Here is a 19,343-nt window from a genome sequence, read left to right as displayed (position 1 = left end):
CCAGGGATCAGGGAGCAGCTTGTAGTAATTAGCCTAGAAGATGTAAACATTGCAAGCAGAACTTTTCAGTTCAGATTTGCTCTTAAGCATACATACAGATAGAGGAAGGTGTTTGTTTTGGATGTCTGATTTTTGTCACATTTCAAGTGGCATCTGATTTAAAAGGCTACTCTGGATTAATATGGTTAATGTTCTAATTCACATGAGTTGCCATTATCTCTCTACTTGATTGAAGACTCAAATTGCAGTTATTTTAACTATCTGTGACTAATGCAGTCTGTTATGAGACGTGAAAGGTAAACTTAGAAGCTTCCTGTTTGTAAGTAAGTAGTGTATTCTCCTGTGGAGGAAAAACTATAATAATAAGAGTATATGCATATATTTTAACGAGTATAACTATATATATAAGAGTAAATGTAGGAGCTGAGGGGTCTAGTCCATCCATATACTCTCAGTACTGAGGGGCTGCAGGCAGAAGGTTGGAGTTTGAAGCCAGCCTGGGCTGCAGAGTGAGACCCTGTCTAAACAACAACAGCAACAATAAAGGAGCATCAGATAGAATCCCCAGAAACTTTATAAAAGGAGGTTAACTGACTTTTAAAAGTATTGGTAAGCTTGGCGTGATGGTATACCCCTTAATCCCAGCACTAGGGAATTCTGAGTTCAAGGCCAGCCTGGTCGACATAGTGAATTTTAGGATAGCCAGGGCTACATAGACCTGTCTCAAAACAAACCAATAAAAGAAGTATTGATAAGCTTTGAGTAACAGAAGGAATACTTTCTGGTTAAAGAGAACAGTGCAAATTGGGCTTTATAAAAGGATGTAGGGGGTCTGGGTTGTGGATGTGGCTGCTGTGCACGCCTTTAATCCCAATGCTTGGAAGGCAGAGGCAGCCTGATCTCTGAGTTCAAGGCCAGCCTGGTCTACAGAGTGAGTTCTAAGACAGCCAAGGCCACATAGAGAAACCCTGTCTTGGGGGGAGTTGGGGAGGAGAAAGAGAAGGGTGTAGGGACTGCTGGAGCAGGTGGCTTCGTGGGTAGTAGAGGTGCTTGCTGCCGGGCCTTACGGACCTGAGTTTGATTGCTGGGATCCACAGGATTTGAGAGTCAGTTCTCTGCTTTCAAGTTTTCCTCTGACTTCCACATTTACCCCATGATATCTATGTGCGTACAAACATTAATGCCAAGAATAAAAACTTGTGCAAGCTAGGGAATATTGTCAGTGTCCTGCTTGTACAAAAACTAGGACATGGGTTCCATCCCCAGAACCCATATTTTAAAAACAAAACAAGGTCTAGAGGTATTTGTTCTAAATGATACCTTTCAAGGCATTATGTGAGCTGTCTGACACATTTTTAAATTATTAGGCCCTTTAGTTTGGTTCTTAGCCTTCATGCTTTGGAGCCATGGCCTAGTGGCTCAGGCTTATTTGTAGAAGTGTGAGGAGTTAAGTTCTAGAGGCTGTACAACAAAGATTGCTGTGATTTTGTTTCAGAAATTGAACCCTGAAGTCTATTAAGTGAGGATGTGACTTTTTTTTTTTTAATGTAAGAACCTGTTATTTTAATTTTCATATACTGGGATGAACAATATATTCTGCTTCTAAAAGAAGCAAGGGAGCTGGGTGTAGTGTTGCTCACCTTCAACACTAGTGCTCAGAGGCAGAGGCAGGCAGATCTCTGAGTTTGAGGCCCTCCTGGTCTGCATAGCGTGTTTCAGCCAGAATGACGTAGTCAGTCCCTGTATGGAAAAAAAGATAAATTGTAAAAGAGTGAGAGAAAGAAACAAGAGCATTGTTTTTTGTTGTTGTTGCTGTTTTGTTTTGTTTTAAAGTTTTTTTAAGACAGAGTTTCTCTGTGTAACAGTCCTGGCTATCCTGGACTCGCTTTTGTAGACCAGGCTGGCCTCGAGCTCATAGAGTTCTCTGCCTTCCCCAGTGCTGGGATTAAAGGTGTGCGCCACCACTCCCAGCCCCTGTATTGTTTTTTTAAAGTAACATTAAGGCTGGTTTTTGTATTTGTAAAATACTTTATCAGTGTGACATTAAGAGAGTATGGAAACTATTTTGCAATACATATAACCTATAAAGGACTTTACATCTCTAAAATATATAAAGACCTTTTATAAAGTGGTACAAAAAAGAGAAATCCCATTTAAGAAAGCGAGTCAGGGCTGGAGAGGTGGCTCCACAGTTAAGAGCACTTGCTACTCTTGCAGAAGGCCAGGGTATGAGTCTCAGCACCCACATTGTGCCTTGCAACCATCTGTGCCCCTTCCAGGAGCGCATATGCATACACATAGGCAAAACACTCATATGATAAAGTAAAAAAAAAAAAAAGTAAAATGTAAAATAAAGTAAAAAGTGTTTAAAAGCCGAGTCAGTGGCACTGGAGTGGTGCCTCAGCTATTAAGAATGCTTGCTGTTCTTGCTGGGGACCAGATTTTGGTTCCTGGCCTCCAGACGGCTTACAGTGACCTGCCTCTTCAGCTACAGAGGGTCTGATGCTCTCTTCTGATCTCTTGAACCTGCATACAGACACACATAATTGTATGTGTAATTATATATGAACTATTTCAAACAAGGGGGGAAAGGCTAAAAATTTGAGTTATTTCTAAGAAGTTCTACCAATCATCAGTCAGTTATAGAGTGTTGCCGGCCTCATTTCATCAGACCCCGAGGAAACCACATCCTAATCAGAGTGACCAACAGGCTTGAAATAGGGATCTTCACATACTTTTGTTTTGTTTTGTTTTTTGAGACAAGGTTTCGCTGTGTGTATCTCTGGCTGTCCTGGACACTTTGTAGACCAGGCTGGCCTTGAACTCACAGGGATCCACCTGCCTCTGCCTCCCGAGTGCTAGGATTAAAGTCAGGCACCACCACGCCCGGCTTCACATACTGTTGAAGCAGTGAGTTTGCAGTCATAATGGAAAGCTGGTGGGCACTGTCTGCCTTCCATGATGCCACAGTAACAAATGGCGCACCTGAAGGGCCATGTGAAAGTGGCCACAGAGCAATACTTAGCTAGTCAAGAACTGGGAGTCAGAGGCCCACCCAGAGAATAGATATGTAAAGTACGCACATTCCCGTGGTGTATTCATTCAGTGGAGTCCTCTGTTGCTTTATCAGAAATGTAGTTCCTTAGACTAGCTGCTTCTGCAGCACCCAAGAACTTACCAGAAACTAAGAAAGTCCCTCAGGCAGATACATGAATCAGAATGACAGGTGACTGTCACTTGAGAAATACCACTTTAGTAATTGCTCCTTGGAAATGAGTCCTTGGCTAGCTTCATCACCATCACCTTGGCACTTGTGAGAAATGCAGATTTTCATCCCCTCCCTTCCCAAGCAGCCCATGAGATGGTCTCAGTTGGTTGTTTTATCAAACCATTGGGAGCTTCCAGAGCAAGCTGGCAGATTATGGCCAATATACCATGAGCTCCTCTGCTTGCAGGATGCAACACTTTTCGGTAGAAAGTGATATTTTAGGCTTTGCAGGCCATGTGGGCTCTGTCACAACTGTTCTGTTACTGGGAAGATAGTCTCAGGCAGTCTGTATACAAACAAGTGTCGTGGTACACCTGTAGTTACGTCTGGCAGCAGACTTGGCCATGTTCGTGATTCTTGTTACAGGCTGTATACACCTTTGACACTAGCACTTGGGAAGCAGGTGGAAGTGGATCTCTTGGGTTCCAAGGACAACCTGGTCTAAATACTGAGTTCAGGCCAGCTAGAGAAACACAGTGAGACACTGTCAAAAGGCACATCATCATCATCATCATCATCATCATCATCATCATCATCATGAGCATATCTTATGTGTGAGGAAGGCAGAGGACAAACAAGCTGCCAATCCTTAAGCACTGTCCTCCTGTTTTGAGATAGGGTTTCTCACTGGCCCAGAACTCACTGAGGCCCAGGGATCTGCCTGATCCCCGCACCAGCACTGAGGTTAATAAAACTGTGTGCCGCTACGACTGACTTTGGTCATGTGGATCTGGGGCTCTAATATGGGTCCTTTTGCTTGGAAGAATTATGGGACAAGTTGTCTCCTCAGTCCATCTTTTAAACACAGTGTGTTAGCGTTCAGAAGAGCTGACAAACAGCACAACATTTTATTTTCAGAGGCTTCAGCCGTAATGGCTGGGAGACTATAACGAAGCAGAGCAGCCCACATGGTGACAGACAGGAAGCAGAGAGAAAGTATGCTTTTACTGGTGGTTTCTCCTTTCCTCCTTCGATGTCATATGCCCGCACCATTCTTCCCTGATGAAGGGCAGGCCTTTTTTCCCCAATGACGCCCTCACAGACACACCTTGAGGTGTTTTTGTTTTTGTTGTGTTTTGTTTTGTTTTTTCAAGACAAGGTTTTTCTGTGTAGCACTGGCTGTCCTGGACTCATTGTGTAGACCAGGCTGGCCTTGAACTCAGAACATCAACAGATTATTTTTTTAAATGTGCTTTAGTGTTTTGCCTGCTTGTGTCTGTGAGGACTGTCAGATTCCCTAAAAATGGGGTTAAAGACAGTTGTTGTGAGCTGCAGTGTGGGTGCTGGGACTTGAACCCAGGTCCTTTGGAAGAGCAGTTACTGCTCTTAACTTCTGAGCCATCTCTCCAGCCCTAGATGATTCTTAATGCAGTCATGTCAACCTTGAAGAGTAACCAGCATAGTGATGCTGAATAAAATATACCAGGTTGAAAATTAAATACAAGCACTTGGGGGAGGCAGAGGCAGGTGGATCTCTGAGTTTGAGGCCAGCCTGGTCTACAAAGAGAAACCCTGTCCCGAAGGAAAAAAGAAAAAAAGAATAAAGAAAATGAAATACAGAATGACTATGTATTTACAAAGCTCACAAACAAAATCGATCTTCTCTGTTAGACTGAGAGTGAGAGGGAAGGTGCTCATGTTGGCACACATTCTAGAACACAGCGCAATCCAATCTTCAGCAAAAGGTTAACTTCATGGCAAGCAGTTTAAGTCATTCAAAAATAATAGTCAATAAATTACAGAGGCAATAGTGAAGCTTGTCTGAACGGAAGAAAAGGAAATATGTTAAACAATGGGGGATTTGATTGTACTGTTGAGCTCATTAGGGCCTTGTAGACAGATTTGATGGATACTAGCAGCTGTTACAGATTTGTGCAATTTCCTTTATCTTAACTGTAAAGCAACCCTAGCATAAGACCTTGAGTGAATGTATTTCTCATCTTTGTTTCTTACTGCATTCTTGATTTTTATTTTATTTATTTATTTATTTATTTATTTATTTATTTATTTATTTAGACATGGCTTCTTCTCTGTGTAGCCTTTGCTGTCCTGGACTTGCTTTGTAGACCAGGTTGGCCTCGAACTCACAGAGCAGAGATCCTCCTGCCTTTCCTTCCAGAGTGCTGGGATTACAGGTGTGCACTGCTGCTCTTGATTCTGTTTCCATCTTGATTTGGTTTACCTAGTTTATTTATTCCTATTTACTGGAGAGTGATCATTTATAACTTATCAGTTTATTGGGGGATTATCTTAGATGCTTCTTCCTTAGGTCTGGTCTTGGGATTTTTTTTTCCTTAAAGCTTTTCTTTCTGTGTAAGTCTCTGTGAGTATATGCCAGAGGAGTGCAGTTAAAAAAAATATTTAATTTTATGTGCATTAGTGTGAAGGTGTCAGATCACTTGGAACTGGAGTTACAGACAGATGTGAGCTGCCATGTGGGTGCTGGGAGTTGAACCGGGTCCTTTGGAATAGCAGGTGGTGCTCTTAACCACTCACTGAGCCATCTCTCCAGCCTGAGGGTGATCTTTAGCATAGGAGCAAGAAGCAGCTGTGCCTTCTCTTATATTGGTGCTAGGAACCAGACTTCTGGAAGAGTAACAATTGTTCCTGACTGCTGAGCCATCTTTCTAGCCCGTGGGATTTTAAAAACTTACCTTTTTGGGGGCTGGAGAGATGGCTCAGTGGTTAAGAGCTCTACCCGCTCTTCCAAAGGTCCTGAGTTCAATTCCCAGCAACCACCACATGGTGGCTCACAACCATCTACAGTGAGATCTGGCGCCCTCTTCTGGTGGGCAGGCATACATGAAGGTGAAACACTGTATACTTAAATAAATAAATCTTTAAAAAAAACCCAAAAAACAAAAAACTACCTTTTCTTTTCTCCTTCATAATGATAGTAGGGATTGACCCCAGTGTATCATGCGTGTTAAGTGAGTGCTCTGCATTGGCAGCCTCAGTTTTAAGTACTGAGGATGCTGGGGCCTGCCGAGATGACTCAATGGGTTGTGAAGCACGAGCACCTAAGTTCCGTCCCCAGCGTCCATGTAAAAAGCTGGGTGGGGGCGGTGAGCTCCGATCATGTGGAAGCCTGGGAAGTGTAGTAGCTGAATCAGGGTGAGACCTTTCTCAAAAAATTAAGGTAGTTAGCAACTGAGAGAGAGAGACGTAATACCAGTCTCTGGCTTCCATACACACAGATGTGCATGCTGTATTCCAGTACGCTCATAAAGCACTCATGTGTAATACACATACCCCTACACCTGAAGACATCAAATATCTGTTGCTTGTGAATGTTATATCACCATTATTCAAAGTCAACTCAAACAAGGCTAGGATAATGCCTGCCTAGTATTCCACCAAGAAAAGAAGTTTTTAAAAAATCAATAGAAATAAAAATATTTGATCATATAATTTTAAAACAAGCACATTACATTTTAACATTAATGACAATTTTATTAAGTAGAATATATACGTATTGTATATAATTTTTGAAAATTAAACTTATAGGGTGAGAAACTTTGTCTTTTTTTTTTTTTTTTGCGAATTTCTTTTATGTCTGCCTTGGAAATCAGATTTCTGTCTGTGTCTGTTCTTGGTGTATTTGTCTGAGCTTAAGTTTGTATGGAAAACCAGGTCCCTCACAAATGTATATTTGGGAAGGGCAGGAATATTTTAATTGCCTTTCAGATTTTTGTGACTATATTGTTAATTTACACAAAAACTTAACGTGACAATTTAAAAAAGACTAATTACAATACGAAACCCAAACTGCATCCATATTTCTTTCTTTCTCCCCTCCCCCCCCCCCCCCCCCCCCCCCGACAGAGTTTCTCTGTGTTTGTTCTCTTTTCCTTGTGCACCAGTATGTACTTGACTGGTGCTCATGGAGCCGGGCGTGGTGGCGCATGCCTTTAACTGCAGCACTTAGGAGGCAGAGGCAGGTGGATCGCTGTGAGTTCGAGGCCAGCCTGGTCTACAAAGTGAGTTCATGACAGTCCAGGCTACATAGAGAAACCCTGTCTCAAAAAACCGGGAAAAAAAAAAAGAGAGAGAGAAAGAAAGAAAAGGACAGTTATGTCTCTTGTAACTAAATGTTACATAATTTTGTGAGCTGCTTTTTGGTTGTTGGGGATATAACCCTGGTTTTCTGGAAGAGCAGCTAGTGTTTGTAACCTGTGATCCACATCCAGCCTCCAGCTGCTGCATCCTTCTAGGGCTCCAGGGATGGGTGTGAGTTGGGAGGTAAGGAATGAAGGAAGGACAGCCAGGGCTGGCCCAGGCTGGAGAAGCCTCAGCATCCTGGAAGCTCAGTGTGTGTATTATGCAGATTTACACAGAGATGGAGTCATTGCATACATCTGAACAAGGAGACTTCGTGGTCACATTCAGATAAACAAGGATGCAGTGTTTATGGTATATTGCCACACCAAGGAGACAGGCTTAGGAAAACTCGGTAGGAGCTGTCTCTGTAGGGGAGCAGTGGATGGCTAAAATCTGTGGTGGACATTTTCTGCACACACTGTCAGCATTCACACTCGGACAAGGCGGGAAGACTTTACCATTTCCCTAAGTCTATCTGACATGAAGTCTGCCATTTTCCTAGGAGCATGTTCAAGTCAAGTGTACACACCCACTCAGGACGTACTCAGAGCTTCTTCCTTTCCCATAGCCAATATGTGTCAATTTTTAAAAGTTCATTTTTGAAAAAAATTTACCAGAGCTGAATAGTCACAGCTTGCCAGTTTTTTCAAGTGAGAATGGTACCTCATGGAACAGAGTTTCTACGTTCAGCCTCTAAATGAGGCACTGAAGATTTTCCTGGAGCTGCATTTCATTACATGCAGCGGTGCATATTACAGATGTGCCTTTTGTTTTGTTTTTGTTTTTTGAGACAGGGTTTCTCTAGCCTCGGCTGCCCTGGACTCACTTTGTAGACCAGGCTGGCCTCGAACTCACAGCAATCCGCCTGCCTCTGCCTCCCAAGTGCTGGGATTAAAGGCGTGCGCCACCACGCCGGCCAGATGTGCCTTTATTAAGTTTAATTTCAATGCCTCGTTAAAGGCCTTAGTGAATGCTTTGAAGAAGAGAATAGAATGACAGGATGCAGTTGGAAGTGTCTCCCTTTGTTCTGGCCGCCCATGGTTTAACATTATTAATATAAGTGACAGCCCAGTAAAAATAGAATGACTGACAGGTCCGTGCTGTTGTTGGGAACCTCATTTTCACTTTGGAGGGCACTGGAGTCCAAGAGAGGCTTTGGTGAATGAGTGTTTTAATTACTAAGAGAATGCTTAGTGAGTTTACTTTGTTGTTGTTTTGTTTTGTTTTTTCCTGAGACATGGACACACAGAGCCCTGATTGGCCTGAACTCTCTTTGTAGGCAAGAGATCTACCTGTCTGCCTCCTCCCAGAGTGCTGGGATTAAGGCCTGTGCCACCATGCCCGGCTGTGAATTCACTTTTTTGTTGTTGTTGTTGTTTTTTCAAGCCAGGGTTTCTCTGTGTAGCCTTCGCTGTTCTGGAATCACTTTGTAGACCAGGCTGTCCTCAAACACACAGGGATCCACCTGCCTCTGCCTCCCGGTGCTGGGATTAAAGACGTGCATCGCCACGCTCTGTTTGTGGGCTCACTTTTTAATAAAGAAGATTTTTAAATGTATATATGTCTTTTCTTTTCAAAATACATGCTTACCTTTAGGAATGTATCCTGTCGGGAATAATGTCAGTGAATGGGAAGAAGGTCCTTCACATGGACCAGAACCCGTACTACGGAGGAGAGAGCGCGTCTATAACGCCGCTGGAAGATGTAAGTCTGTGTCAGCACATCTCTATGTGGTGGGATTACTTGCGAGTCTCCATTTTAGCTATTGAAGATGGTCTTTTTGCCAGGGGCACAGGGGTCCAGTCCTGGCTGTGCTGGAACTCCCTGTATAGACTAGGGTGCTGGCTGTAAGCTCACACAGTGCTCCACCTTGGGGTGCTGGGATTAAAGTCATGGAACACCTTGCCTGGTAGTTTTGGCTTATTAAATATTCTGTTTAATAAGTCTGCAGCTCTGTTATGTTTGGGGGTTGTAGAGTTGTAAGTGTAGATTAGGATGAATGGGAGGGCGCCCAGTTTTCCAGGGTTATGCCATTGCTCACTACCTGGCCTGTTTTTATTGCCTCAGTCTGTTATAGTTTCAGATTACAAAGTTGTACCTGTGGGGTTAAAAATCAGAGCTGTGACCCTAAGCTTAATATTGTTTGCTCTATTCTCCCCCCTCCCCTTTTGATAAGGCATATGGGTCATAAGTGAGTTTTTCTAAATTTGTTTATCTGGAGCTTGAAAATAGTTACATATAAGGGGGTTAGTGTGTGTGTGTGTATAAAATACATGCTTCTTTCATGATTATTAAAATCGCTGCCTTATTAAATTTAATACCTATATCAAAAATTTATTTTTATTTGGGAACATAGAAAAGTTGAGAGAATATTTTATTACCAGTGTCAGAAAACCTTTCGTCTGAATCCAGCAGTTAAAATTTTGGTGCATTTGATTTAATTTGGTTATTTTGTTGGTGTTGTTACTGTGCTTATTTTTAGTAGTTTTGTTGACGCAGTCCTAGCTGACCTTGAGCTCAAGGTCTCCCAGCTTCGGCTTCCAGTGTTCAGGATTACAGGTCTGCCACTAGACCTAGCTTTCTTATAATTTTGAACAATTGAAAGTAATAAAGACACTGTGGCTCTTGACCTAAATGTTTCTGCTACCATCTGTTAAGGATCCCATTGCTTACATCATCGTGCTGTCACTACATTTATGAAAATGAACACTATTTAGACTATATTTATGTTTCCACTAATTCAGAGAGTGATTTTTAGGTCTTCAGTAGATTTGTTTTTGTTTGCTTGTTTGTTTTGTTTTGTTTTGGTTTTGGTTTTTCGAGACAGGGTCTCTCTGTGTAACCTTGGCTGTCCTGGACTCACTTTGTAGACCAGGCTGGCCTCGAACTCACAATGATCCACCTGCCTCTACCTCCCGAGTGCTGGGACTAAAGGTGTGCGCCACCACCCCCGGCTTGTTTTTGTTTTCAAGATGGGCTTTTCTGTGTAACCTTGGTGGTCCTGGAACTCACTTTGTAGACCAGGCTAGCCTCAAACTCACAGAGATCAACCTGCCTCTGTCTCCCAAGTGCTGGGATTACAGACAAAGACTATACCACACACCCAGCTAGATTTCTGTTTTTAAAACCAGAACTAAGGGTTTCCGCATTGTATGTGTTTCTCCTCTGTTCTCTTAGTCTACAAGTGTCACCATCTTTCCTGTCTCCTTTTTAAAAATCTTTGGAGAAGTACAGGCTACTAGTTTGAAAGAAATTGTTGATTACTCATGCTGTATTATGTGGGAGGCACTCCTTGGAGGTGAGTGTATCCTTAGTAGTCTTTGGTGCTGTAATCATTGGTGTGTGCTTACTCTCACAGTCATCAAAGTCTATACGTTTAAGTATTGCAGTTTTTATACATCAGTTGTATTTCAGTAAAGCCTCAACTACAAGTTAACAAGAATTAGTTTTAATTATCTGGTTTTGAAGTCCTTAACATTTATTTTTTCTTTTTAACTTGTGTAGCTAGAGAAGCAAAAATTAGATGGGATGAGTTAAAATGATTCTGCAATAAGTGGGAATTAGACTTCTGCAGCGCTTATCTTTGCATTCGTGAGTTACTGTATTTAATCACAGTCTGTTGAGACCTAAATGCCTTATCTGACTTAAAGTTTATCTGACAGATATTTTATTGACGTAAAATAAAATGCCTTTTATCTAAAAATTCAACCAAAATTATTGGCAATAAATTTTGATGTGTTATGTTTTATTGCATTATTGATGTTTTTGTTCTGTTTTTAGTTATACAAAAGATTTAAGCTACCAGGACAACCACCAGCATCAATGGGGAGAGGAAGAGACTGGAATGTTGACTTAATCCCCAAGTTCCTTATGGCCAATGGTAAAGAATTCTAACCTAATTAGGACTGTGTACAGATCTGGTTTGGAAGTCTGAGGCCCTGGAGTTTGTGTCAACAGTGTATTTAGTAATATGTTCCATTAAAAGCGTACGGAGTCAAGAATGGAGCGAGAGGGTTATAGTAAATAGCTCTGCAAAGAAACAAAATCATGATGTGGCACAGTAGGTACCCAAATTGAAGATGGTAATATGTATACATTTTGTAAGAAATTATAGGCTGGGCGGTGGTGGCACACGCCTTTAATCCCAGCACTTGGGGGCAGAGGCAGGCAGATCGCTGTGAGTTCAAGGCCAGCCTGGTCTACAAAGTGAGTCCAGGACAGCCAAGGCTACACAGAGAAACCCTGTCTCGGGGGAAAAAAAAGAAATTATAGACATTTCACACAGTTAGTGTGTGCAAGTCTGGTGTGCTGCAGTACAACAACACTGTAAATGTTGGTAGCACATTTCCTTCTCAGTGCGTAGGTGCTGACTTAGGTGAAGCTGAGTCTCACATGGTCATTTAAAGGTTCTCTAGTTGGTAAGCTTTCAAGATTACCGTTGTATTACATTTCTCAGTACTTTTGAGGTCTACAATGTCTTATAAAATTTCTGTTGTCTCTGTACTTTTTCTAAGATGGTATTGAAAGATGAGCCAGGTGCAGTGGTGTACACTTGGAAAGCTGAGACAGAAGGATTGCTAATGTGCGAAGCTAGCCTGTGCTACAAGTGAATTTTAAGCCAACCAGCTCTCACAGTGTGAGGCCCTGTCTGGGGGAAAATAAAGCAAACAAAAACTAAATACATATATGTGTATGTGTGTGTGGTTTCAGTTAACACGTAGTTTTCGGCACATGTATTGTAATGTGTATGTGAGGCTGCAATAATGAGGAGGGAGGCAAGGACTGTGTGTACTATTGGGAGACAATTGTGGATCTTTTTCAGAAGGCTTTCTCCTGTTTACTGTGGCATTTGAATTTTGCCTTTCCCAGTACCTTTGATAGTATTCATTTTTGTTTCTGCCATTTTGTCATTGAAAAGTTAATTTTGAGTTTATAACATAAATCTGTATATTAGAGAGTGGGAAGAGCTTTAGCTGTTTACCAGCTTTCCTGTTTATTGGTGAGTTCCCCAGTGTTGTGCTTGGCTTATTGTTTATTAGGTTGTGTTCACCTTGCAGTGAACTCTGTATAGATTATTGCCCCTCTGAAGACACAGGAACAGCCTTTTCAGTCTAGCTTTGCTGCACAACTCTGCTGCGTGTGCTTTCTGTACAAGACGTTCATTGGTCTTTTCCTTTTAGGTTTTGATTATGATGCTTTCTATACTTACTATGCTTCCTATTTTCTTTTTTTTTTTTTAATATATTTTATTTATTCTTATTACATCTCAATGGTTATCCCGTCCCTTGTATCCTCCCTTTCCTCCCTCCCTCCCATTTTCCCCCTTACTCCCCTCCCCTATGACTGTGACTGAGGGGGACCTCCTCACCCTGTATATGCTCATAGGGCATCAAGTCTCTTCTTGGTCCTATTTTCTTTTATTGTGTTTTTTGTTTTGTTTTGTTTTATTCAAGACAAGGTTTCTCAATGTAGCCTTGACTGTCTGGGCTCACTTTGTAGACCAGGCTGGCCTCAAACTCACAAAAGATCCACCTGCCTCTGCCTCCTAAGTATGGGTATTAAAGGTGTGAACCACCATTGCCTGGCTGTTTACTTGTTTTACCACATAAATACATGATGAATCTATTTTATGAAGTTTACCTTTTATCTTGTTTGAAGATTTATCTTTTTAAAGAAGCCTGTCGGTTGGCACTCAGTCCATTTATTTTTTTTCCCCATTTTGATTTTGTGTTTTTATCCTATTGAATTCTTAAAACGTTGCCATGGTTTGAGACATGGTCTTCTGTTTATCCCAGGTGGCATGGGCCACTGGATCTTCTTCCTCAGCCTTCTGAGTTGGATTGGTGTGCCATGTCGAGCTATATTCAATTCTTAATCATGAGTCTTACTATTGGGGCTAGTTGATAGGAGTTTTCAGCATGCCTCAGGCTTTAGTTCCTTTTTTTTTTTCCCCTCCCCCTTCAGACTTTAGCTCTTAATTTATTTTTTATTTTTTTTAGTTCTGCAGTTTGAATACAGGGCCTTATACATGCTAGACTCTTCCACTGAGTTGTGTCCCCAGCTCTAACTTTAAAAAAGATAGAACCACTCTATTGTGTTTATCCTTTCAAATCAGCTTTAAAATGGCTTTCATCTCACAAAAGATGTGCTGTTTTGGCACGTGAGCCTCCTTAGGCTTCCTAATTGCAGTCCTTACTCTACCTGATACTGATATTCTGTAATAAATTTAAGTTGACTTAGAAGTTGAAATATTTGGAATTGTCTATGTCTGTCACAAAACAGAAGTGCAAAGTTGCCTGAATTCACTTGTAGTAAAACAGACTTCTTATCACTGCTAGCAAAATGTCATGGCCTGTGCACAGCCAAGTCAGTAAGCGTCATCAGCTTATGAGTTGTAACATTGAGCATAAACATGTACTTAAGGCGTGTATTCTAGCCGCATCACTGTGGTAACAGTTGCTAAACAATGTTAGGAAGAAGTTGGGAGGCTTTAATAGCGACTCCTGCTTGATTTGATGGTAGAGAAGTGTGTGACAGTTTGTGTTACGCGACTTTTCAGGTCAGTTGGTGAAGATGCTGCTCTACACAGAGGTCACTCGCTATATGGATTTCAAAGTGATTGAAGGGAGCTTTGTGTACAAGGGAGGGAAAATCTACAAGGTTCCTTCCACTGAAGCAGAAGCCCTGGCATCTAGTAAGTAATTCTCACCTTATTTATCAGAATGATGAGATTTTATGGTGAAAAGGGGCCTCAGAAATCCATTTATCTAGTCAATAAATAGTTACCAATTATGTGCCAGGCACTGTTTTACACTGTTTTATATTATATGGATACACACCAGTTAACTTTGGAGTACTGGCGCACACACACACACACACACACACACCATTCTTTTGTTGTTGTATTTTTTGTTTTCTTTTTGTTTTTTGTTTTTTCGAGACAGGCTTTGTCTGTGTAGCCTTGGCTGTCCTGGACTCCCTTTGTAGACCATGCTAGCCTTGAACTCAGTGATCCTCTTGCCTCTGCTTCCTTGAATGCTGGGATTAAAGGTGTGCGTCACCATGCCCAGTCATACTTTTTTTTTTTTAAAGACACAGTTTATAACTCTGACTGCCCTAGAACTAGATCAGGTTGGCTTTGAACTGACAGAGATCCACCTGCTTTTATATATATTCAAGTGCTAAAATTAAAGTTATGGGCCACCCCAGCCATTATATTTATTTTAAAGATATTTTTGTGTGGTCATTTGCCCATATATATGTGTGTGTCCCACATGCATGCCTAGTGCCCAGAGAGGCCAGAAGGAGGCGTTGGATCCCCATAGGACTAGAGTTACGTATGGTTGTGAGCCACCGCGTGGATGCTGGGAACTGAACCTGGATCCTCTGCAAGAGCAGCAAGTACTGCTCACTGCATCTTTCCAGCCCTTTTATAACTTTTTAAAAGTGAAGATTTTATTCAGCATCTAAATTAAGTTGTGGCTAATTCTTCCCTGGGGTCCCCATTAGGTTTAAGAGTGTCAGTGTGTCATAGCATTCAGAAGAGGGAAAGGACAACAGTCATAACTTTAGGAACTGGCTGAGATGTAGATCAGCATTGTTAGGAGAACATTGGTATAGATGCCTCTGCAGCAATTTTTTTCAAAGTTGAATTTATTTTGTGCCTAATAGATACAGAACTCTACTTTTCTATAAATATGTACTAGTTACCTGAAGTTGTGTTGTGAAGTTGAAGACTTTATGAATGACTTGTTTTAAAGTGTTGTGCCCTGGAAACCATGTTGTCTAGATTCCATGGTATATAAATTCTACTTTTTGACATGACATTGATGTTTAAAGTTTCCTTTCATGTTATTTTTTCCTTAGTGTTCTATTGTGAATATGTGCTTTTTGAAAAAATATTTTTCAGGCTTAATGGGGCTGTTTGAGAAACGCCGCTTCAGGAAGTTCCTAGTTTATGTTGCCAACTTTGATGAGAAAGATCCTAGAACTTTTGAGGGTGTTGACCCTAAGAAGACTTCCATGAGAGATGTGTATAAGAAGTTTGATCTGGGGCAGGACGTTATAGACTTCACTGGCCATTCTCTTGCGCTGTACAGAACAGATGAGTAAGTAGGCGAGTGAGGCGCACGGACTTTGCGTGGCAGAGGCTGGGAGATATTTGCCAGCAGTGATAGGAGGTCTGCTTTACTGCAGGTGGGTTTAGGCAGCTGTGCAGCTCCTGTACCGCAGCATAGGCATTTGTTAGTATCAACAGCTGACAGGAAGTGAGGAGTCAGAAACTTTTGGTCTTCAGATTTGTATTTTTCTTGAAACTCATCTGAATCTCCAATTTTATCCAAATGTGAGACGTAGTAGGGCTTGTGTCTAAGGACTTGCTTTCTGGCTCTGAGAAAGAGGTTTTAGTTGCAAATTAGTGTTAGGATATTTTAAGAGAAATTAGAGGGTAATAATTTGAATTACTTCAGAAAGAGTTTAAAATCAACAAGAAAAAGTAGTCCATTTTTCTAATGTTCATTTACTTTTTCCCAGCTACTTAGATCAGCCCTGCTGTGATACCATTAATAGAATTAAACTTTACAGCGAGTCTTTGGCCAGATATGGTAAAAGCCCATACCTTTATCCGCTCTATGGCCTGGGAGAATTGCCACAAGGATTTGCAAGGTGAGCACCTGTTTTATCAATTAGCTATAGCGCCATAAATCTTAGACTCCTGAAGGTAAAAAATGTCTCTGAATAATGAGATGCTATTTGTTTGTTTATGTCTTTGAGATTTGTATTTAATTTTTAATTTTTTATTTTTATTGCACAATGAAACACAGTTAAATGAAGTACTTTGAAAAGTGTATACACTTCATAGACATGAATCATCACAGTTCCAATTACTATAAAAGTGTTTTCCTTTCTCCACAAAGTAACCATAGATCATAATTAGTTCCCCCCCCATACAAAAGTACAGACTGTGCTTATTTGCCTCTGCTTTCGGCTTTTTTTGCTTAATAGTGTTCATGGGCTGAGAGTCAGGATACTACGTGAATTGCATGGGTGTGGTGGTGTCTAGATTTTCAGTTTGGGGCTGATATGAATGAAACTACTATGTGAGTGTTTTGTGTACGTGTGGTATTGCTAACAGATGTTCAAAGTGTGCTTTGAAAAGTAACAAACTGCTACTTTTCTGAGCGCTTACGCCGTTTTTATACACGCAGCAATAAGAGCTTTATTTTTAATATACCTTTTTTCCTAGTAATGGAGATAGAACCTATGTTATAACACCCCAAGTGGGTGGGATATACATATCATTATAATTTTATCTTTTAAAACATTTTAAGACTTACTTGTGTGTGTGCACGTGCATCTTCCCTATGGAGCAGAGGACAGCTTGCTGGAGTCTGTTCTCTCCTTTTGCCATGTGGTTTAAGGTCATCAAGCTTGCCTGCAAATAGTTTTCCCTGCTGAGATAGCTGAGCCATCTCACTGGCCCTTATTATAGCTTGAATTTACATGTCTAGGAAACTAATATTTATCAACTTTTCATGGGGTCTTTGTAATTTTGTGCTGTGATTGTCCGAGATGTTTGCATGGTTTTAAAGATTTGGGTTTTTGTTTTTGATTTGTTGGTCATCTAGATGTAGTTAGACCAAATGTTATTACAAATACTTCCTTTTTATAAGAAGTTTTAAATGTTGCAAAGTCTAATATGTCAACTTGATTTTACCTGCATTTTAATGCATTTTGAGAACTGAAATTTTTCTTAGCCTAAAGGCACAAAGAGAAGCTTATAGTTAACTGTTATAATTCACCTTGAAAGAATGTTGATGCATGAGTGAGGTACAGCAGAAGCTCCTCATCGTCCCTGGTGTCTAGTTGTCCCAGCTGCATTCGTGGACGTGGACATGTGTTCCTTTTCCCAGTGGTTTTGGTGGTTTTATAGTGAAATGAGTTAGCTACGATGTGGTTAGGTCAAGTTTGGAGACTAATTTTTCTTCAAGTTATTTATTTTTCCTATGCCTTTACCACGCTTATTATAATTTTATAGTTATGTCTTAAAAGTCAGGTGATATATCTTTAAATTTTGCCTTGGTTATTGTAGTTCTTTATTGTTTCTTAGACTCAGGTTGTCAAATTCTAGACACACTTGCTAGTTTTTAGTGGCCCTGAGTTGTCCGCAGATCAGTTTGTGGTAAATTTCCATTGTATTGATGCTGAGTCCTGTGATCCACACCAGTGTTTAGATTTTGTCTCCTCAATTCCTTTCTGTGTCACTCTTCAAATTTACAAGTATTTTATCTTGATACTGCTGTTACTCGGTATTTGAAGTTGTTTGCTTCTATGTACATAGTGTACAATTATGCCGGGCGTGGTGGCGCACTTCTTTAATCCCGGTACTTGGGAGGCAGAGGCAGGCAGATCATTGTGAGTTCAAGGCCAGCCTGGTCTACAAAGCAACTCCAGGACAGCCAAGGCTACACAGAGAAACCCTGTCTCAAAAAATAATAATAATTTTTGCATGTTGACTGTGCTTTTATAAGTTTTACAAGTTCAGTTACTCTCATAGACTTAGTAGGATTTTCCATGCACACAGCAATGTCAGGTGTGAATACAGAGATTAGATTTTTCCCTTAAAATTTGTACGTGTTGTATTCCCTTCCCACATTTGCTTTCATTGCAGTGTCTAGGACTAGAAAAATGGCAAGAACAAACATTACTGTCTTGTCCCAGTCTTAGAATTTTAAATATTTTCTGATAATAGTTTCCCCCCCACAATAGTTGTTTGATGGACAGTTTTGTGAGATTCAGTTCTCTTCTCATCATGACTTTCAATTGCGAATGGGTTGACATTGAGTTAATTGCACCAGTTTTCTTTTTTTCGTTTTTTGAGACAGGGCTTCTCTGAGTAACGAACAGCCTTGGCTGTCCTAGAACTCACTCTGTAGAGCAGGCTGGCCTTGAACTGAGAGATCTGCCTGCCTCTGCCTCCTGAGTGCTGGGATTACAGGCATGCGCCACTACCTGGCAGCAGGCTTTCTTTGTACGCTGTTATTATACTGAATTACATAAAATTGAATTCTGGAGCTGGATATGGTGGAACATAGGTAATATTTGAAAATATTTTACCTTCTCTTTGAAGGACTTTGTTATTTTTAGCTTGTTTTCACTTAGCACTTGGAACTAGCATCCCTTGGGTGGTTTTGGCTTGCATGAGAAGGGGTCCCTGATCCCACTGAATTCCTCCTTTGGGTATTGTTTTTCTCTTCTGTTAGCGATCCGGCTTTCAGGATTTTCTTTGGGTTTTGACAGCCTTGCTGTTTGGATATTTAGATTACTTTTAAAAGAGGCAAATTCAGAATTTTTGGTCATTATTTCTTGAGCTATTTGATCACATTTTCCTTCTCTTTTGAGCATCAGTGTCTTGTATGTTAGGTCTTTGGTAGTACACTATTTTCTCAGTTAATGAGATTCTGTTCATCTGCTTTTCTTTTATGATTTTGGGTGATGTATGTTCATTTGTTATAAATTCTACCACGTTTTCTGCTTTCTTTTTCTATGTAATACTAGGAATTGACCTCAGGCAAGATTTAGGCAAGATTTCTACATGTTAGGCAAGATTTCTACCATTGAATCATTCCCTTTTTTGTGTGTGCACATGTGCATGCATGTATGCATGTGTAGTAGTTAAATCCTTTTAATATAAAAAAAAAATGAGGCATTTTACTCTTTTGTTTTCCATTGATTTCTCTTGTTCTTTCCTCACCCTTTCAGTCCTCTTCTTCCACATAGACCCCCTTCTACTTGTATGTCATACATGCTGTGTGTATATGTAGTTATTAATATATTACATTATGTGCTATACATATAATTATTCAAACTTAAGCCATGTATTGAGGGAAAATGTGATGTCTCTATTTTACTTAACACGATTTCCAGATTTATCTTTTTTTAGGTATTTTTTGTTTTTGTTTTGTTTTAATTTTAT

General features: G+C 40.6%; 1 protein-coding gene across 1 annotated transcript in view; it reads left to right on the top strand.

Annotated features, from left to right (window-relative positions):
* Positions 1–19,343, top strand: part of GDI2 (GDP dissociation inhibitor 2) — a 31,113-nt gene that overhangs the window by 5,232 nt on the left and 6,538 nt on the right. The window contains exons 2-6 of the mRNA XM_084783971.1: positions 8,966–9,073; positions 11,150–11,249; positions 13,929–14,063; positions 15,279–15,477; positions 15,902–16,033. Of these exons, the coding sequence (XP_084640097.1) occupies positions 8,966–9,073; positions 11,150–11,249; positions 13,929–14,063; positions 15,279–15,477; positions 15,902–16,033 (674 nt within the window). The remainder of the gene's footprint in view (positions 1–8,965; positions 9,074–11,149; positions 11,250–13,928; positions 14,064–15,278; positions 15,478–15,901; positions 16,034–19,343) is intronic.

The sequence above is a fragment of the Acomys minous genome (assembly GCF_964271855.1).
Source record: "Acomys minous genome assembly, chromosome: 5".
In the NCBI taxonomy this organism is placed as follows: domain Eukaryota; kingdom Metazoa; phylum Chordata; class Mammalia; order Rodentia; family Muridae; genus Acomys; species Acomys minous.
Note: the sequence above shows the minus strand (reverse complement) of the source record. Positions and strands in the feature narration are given on the sequence as shown.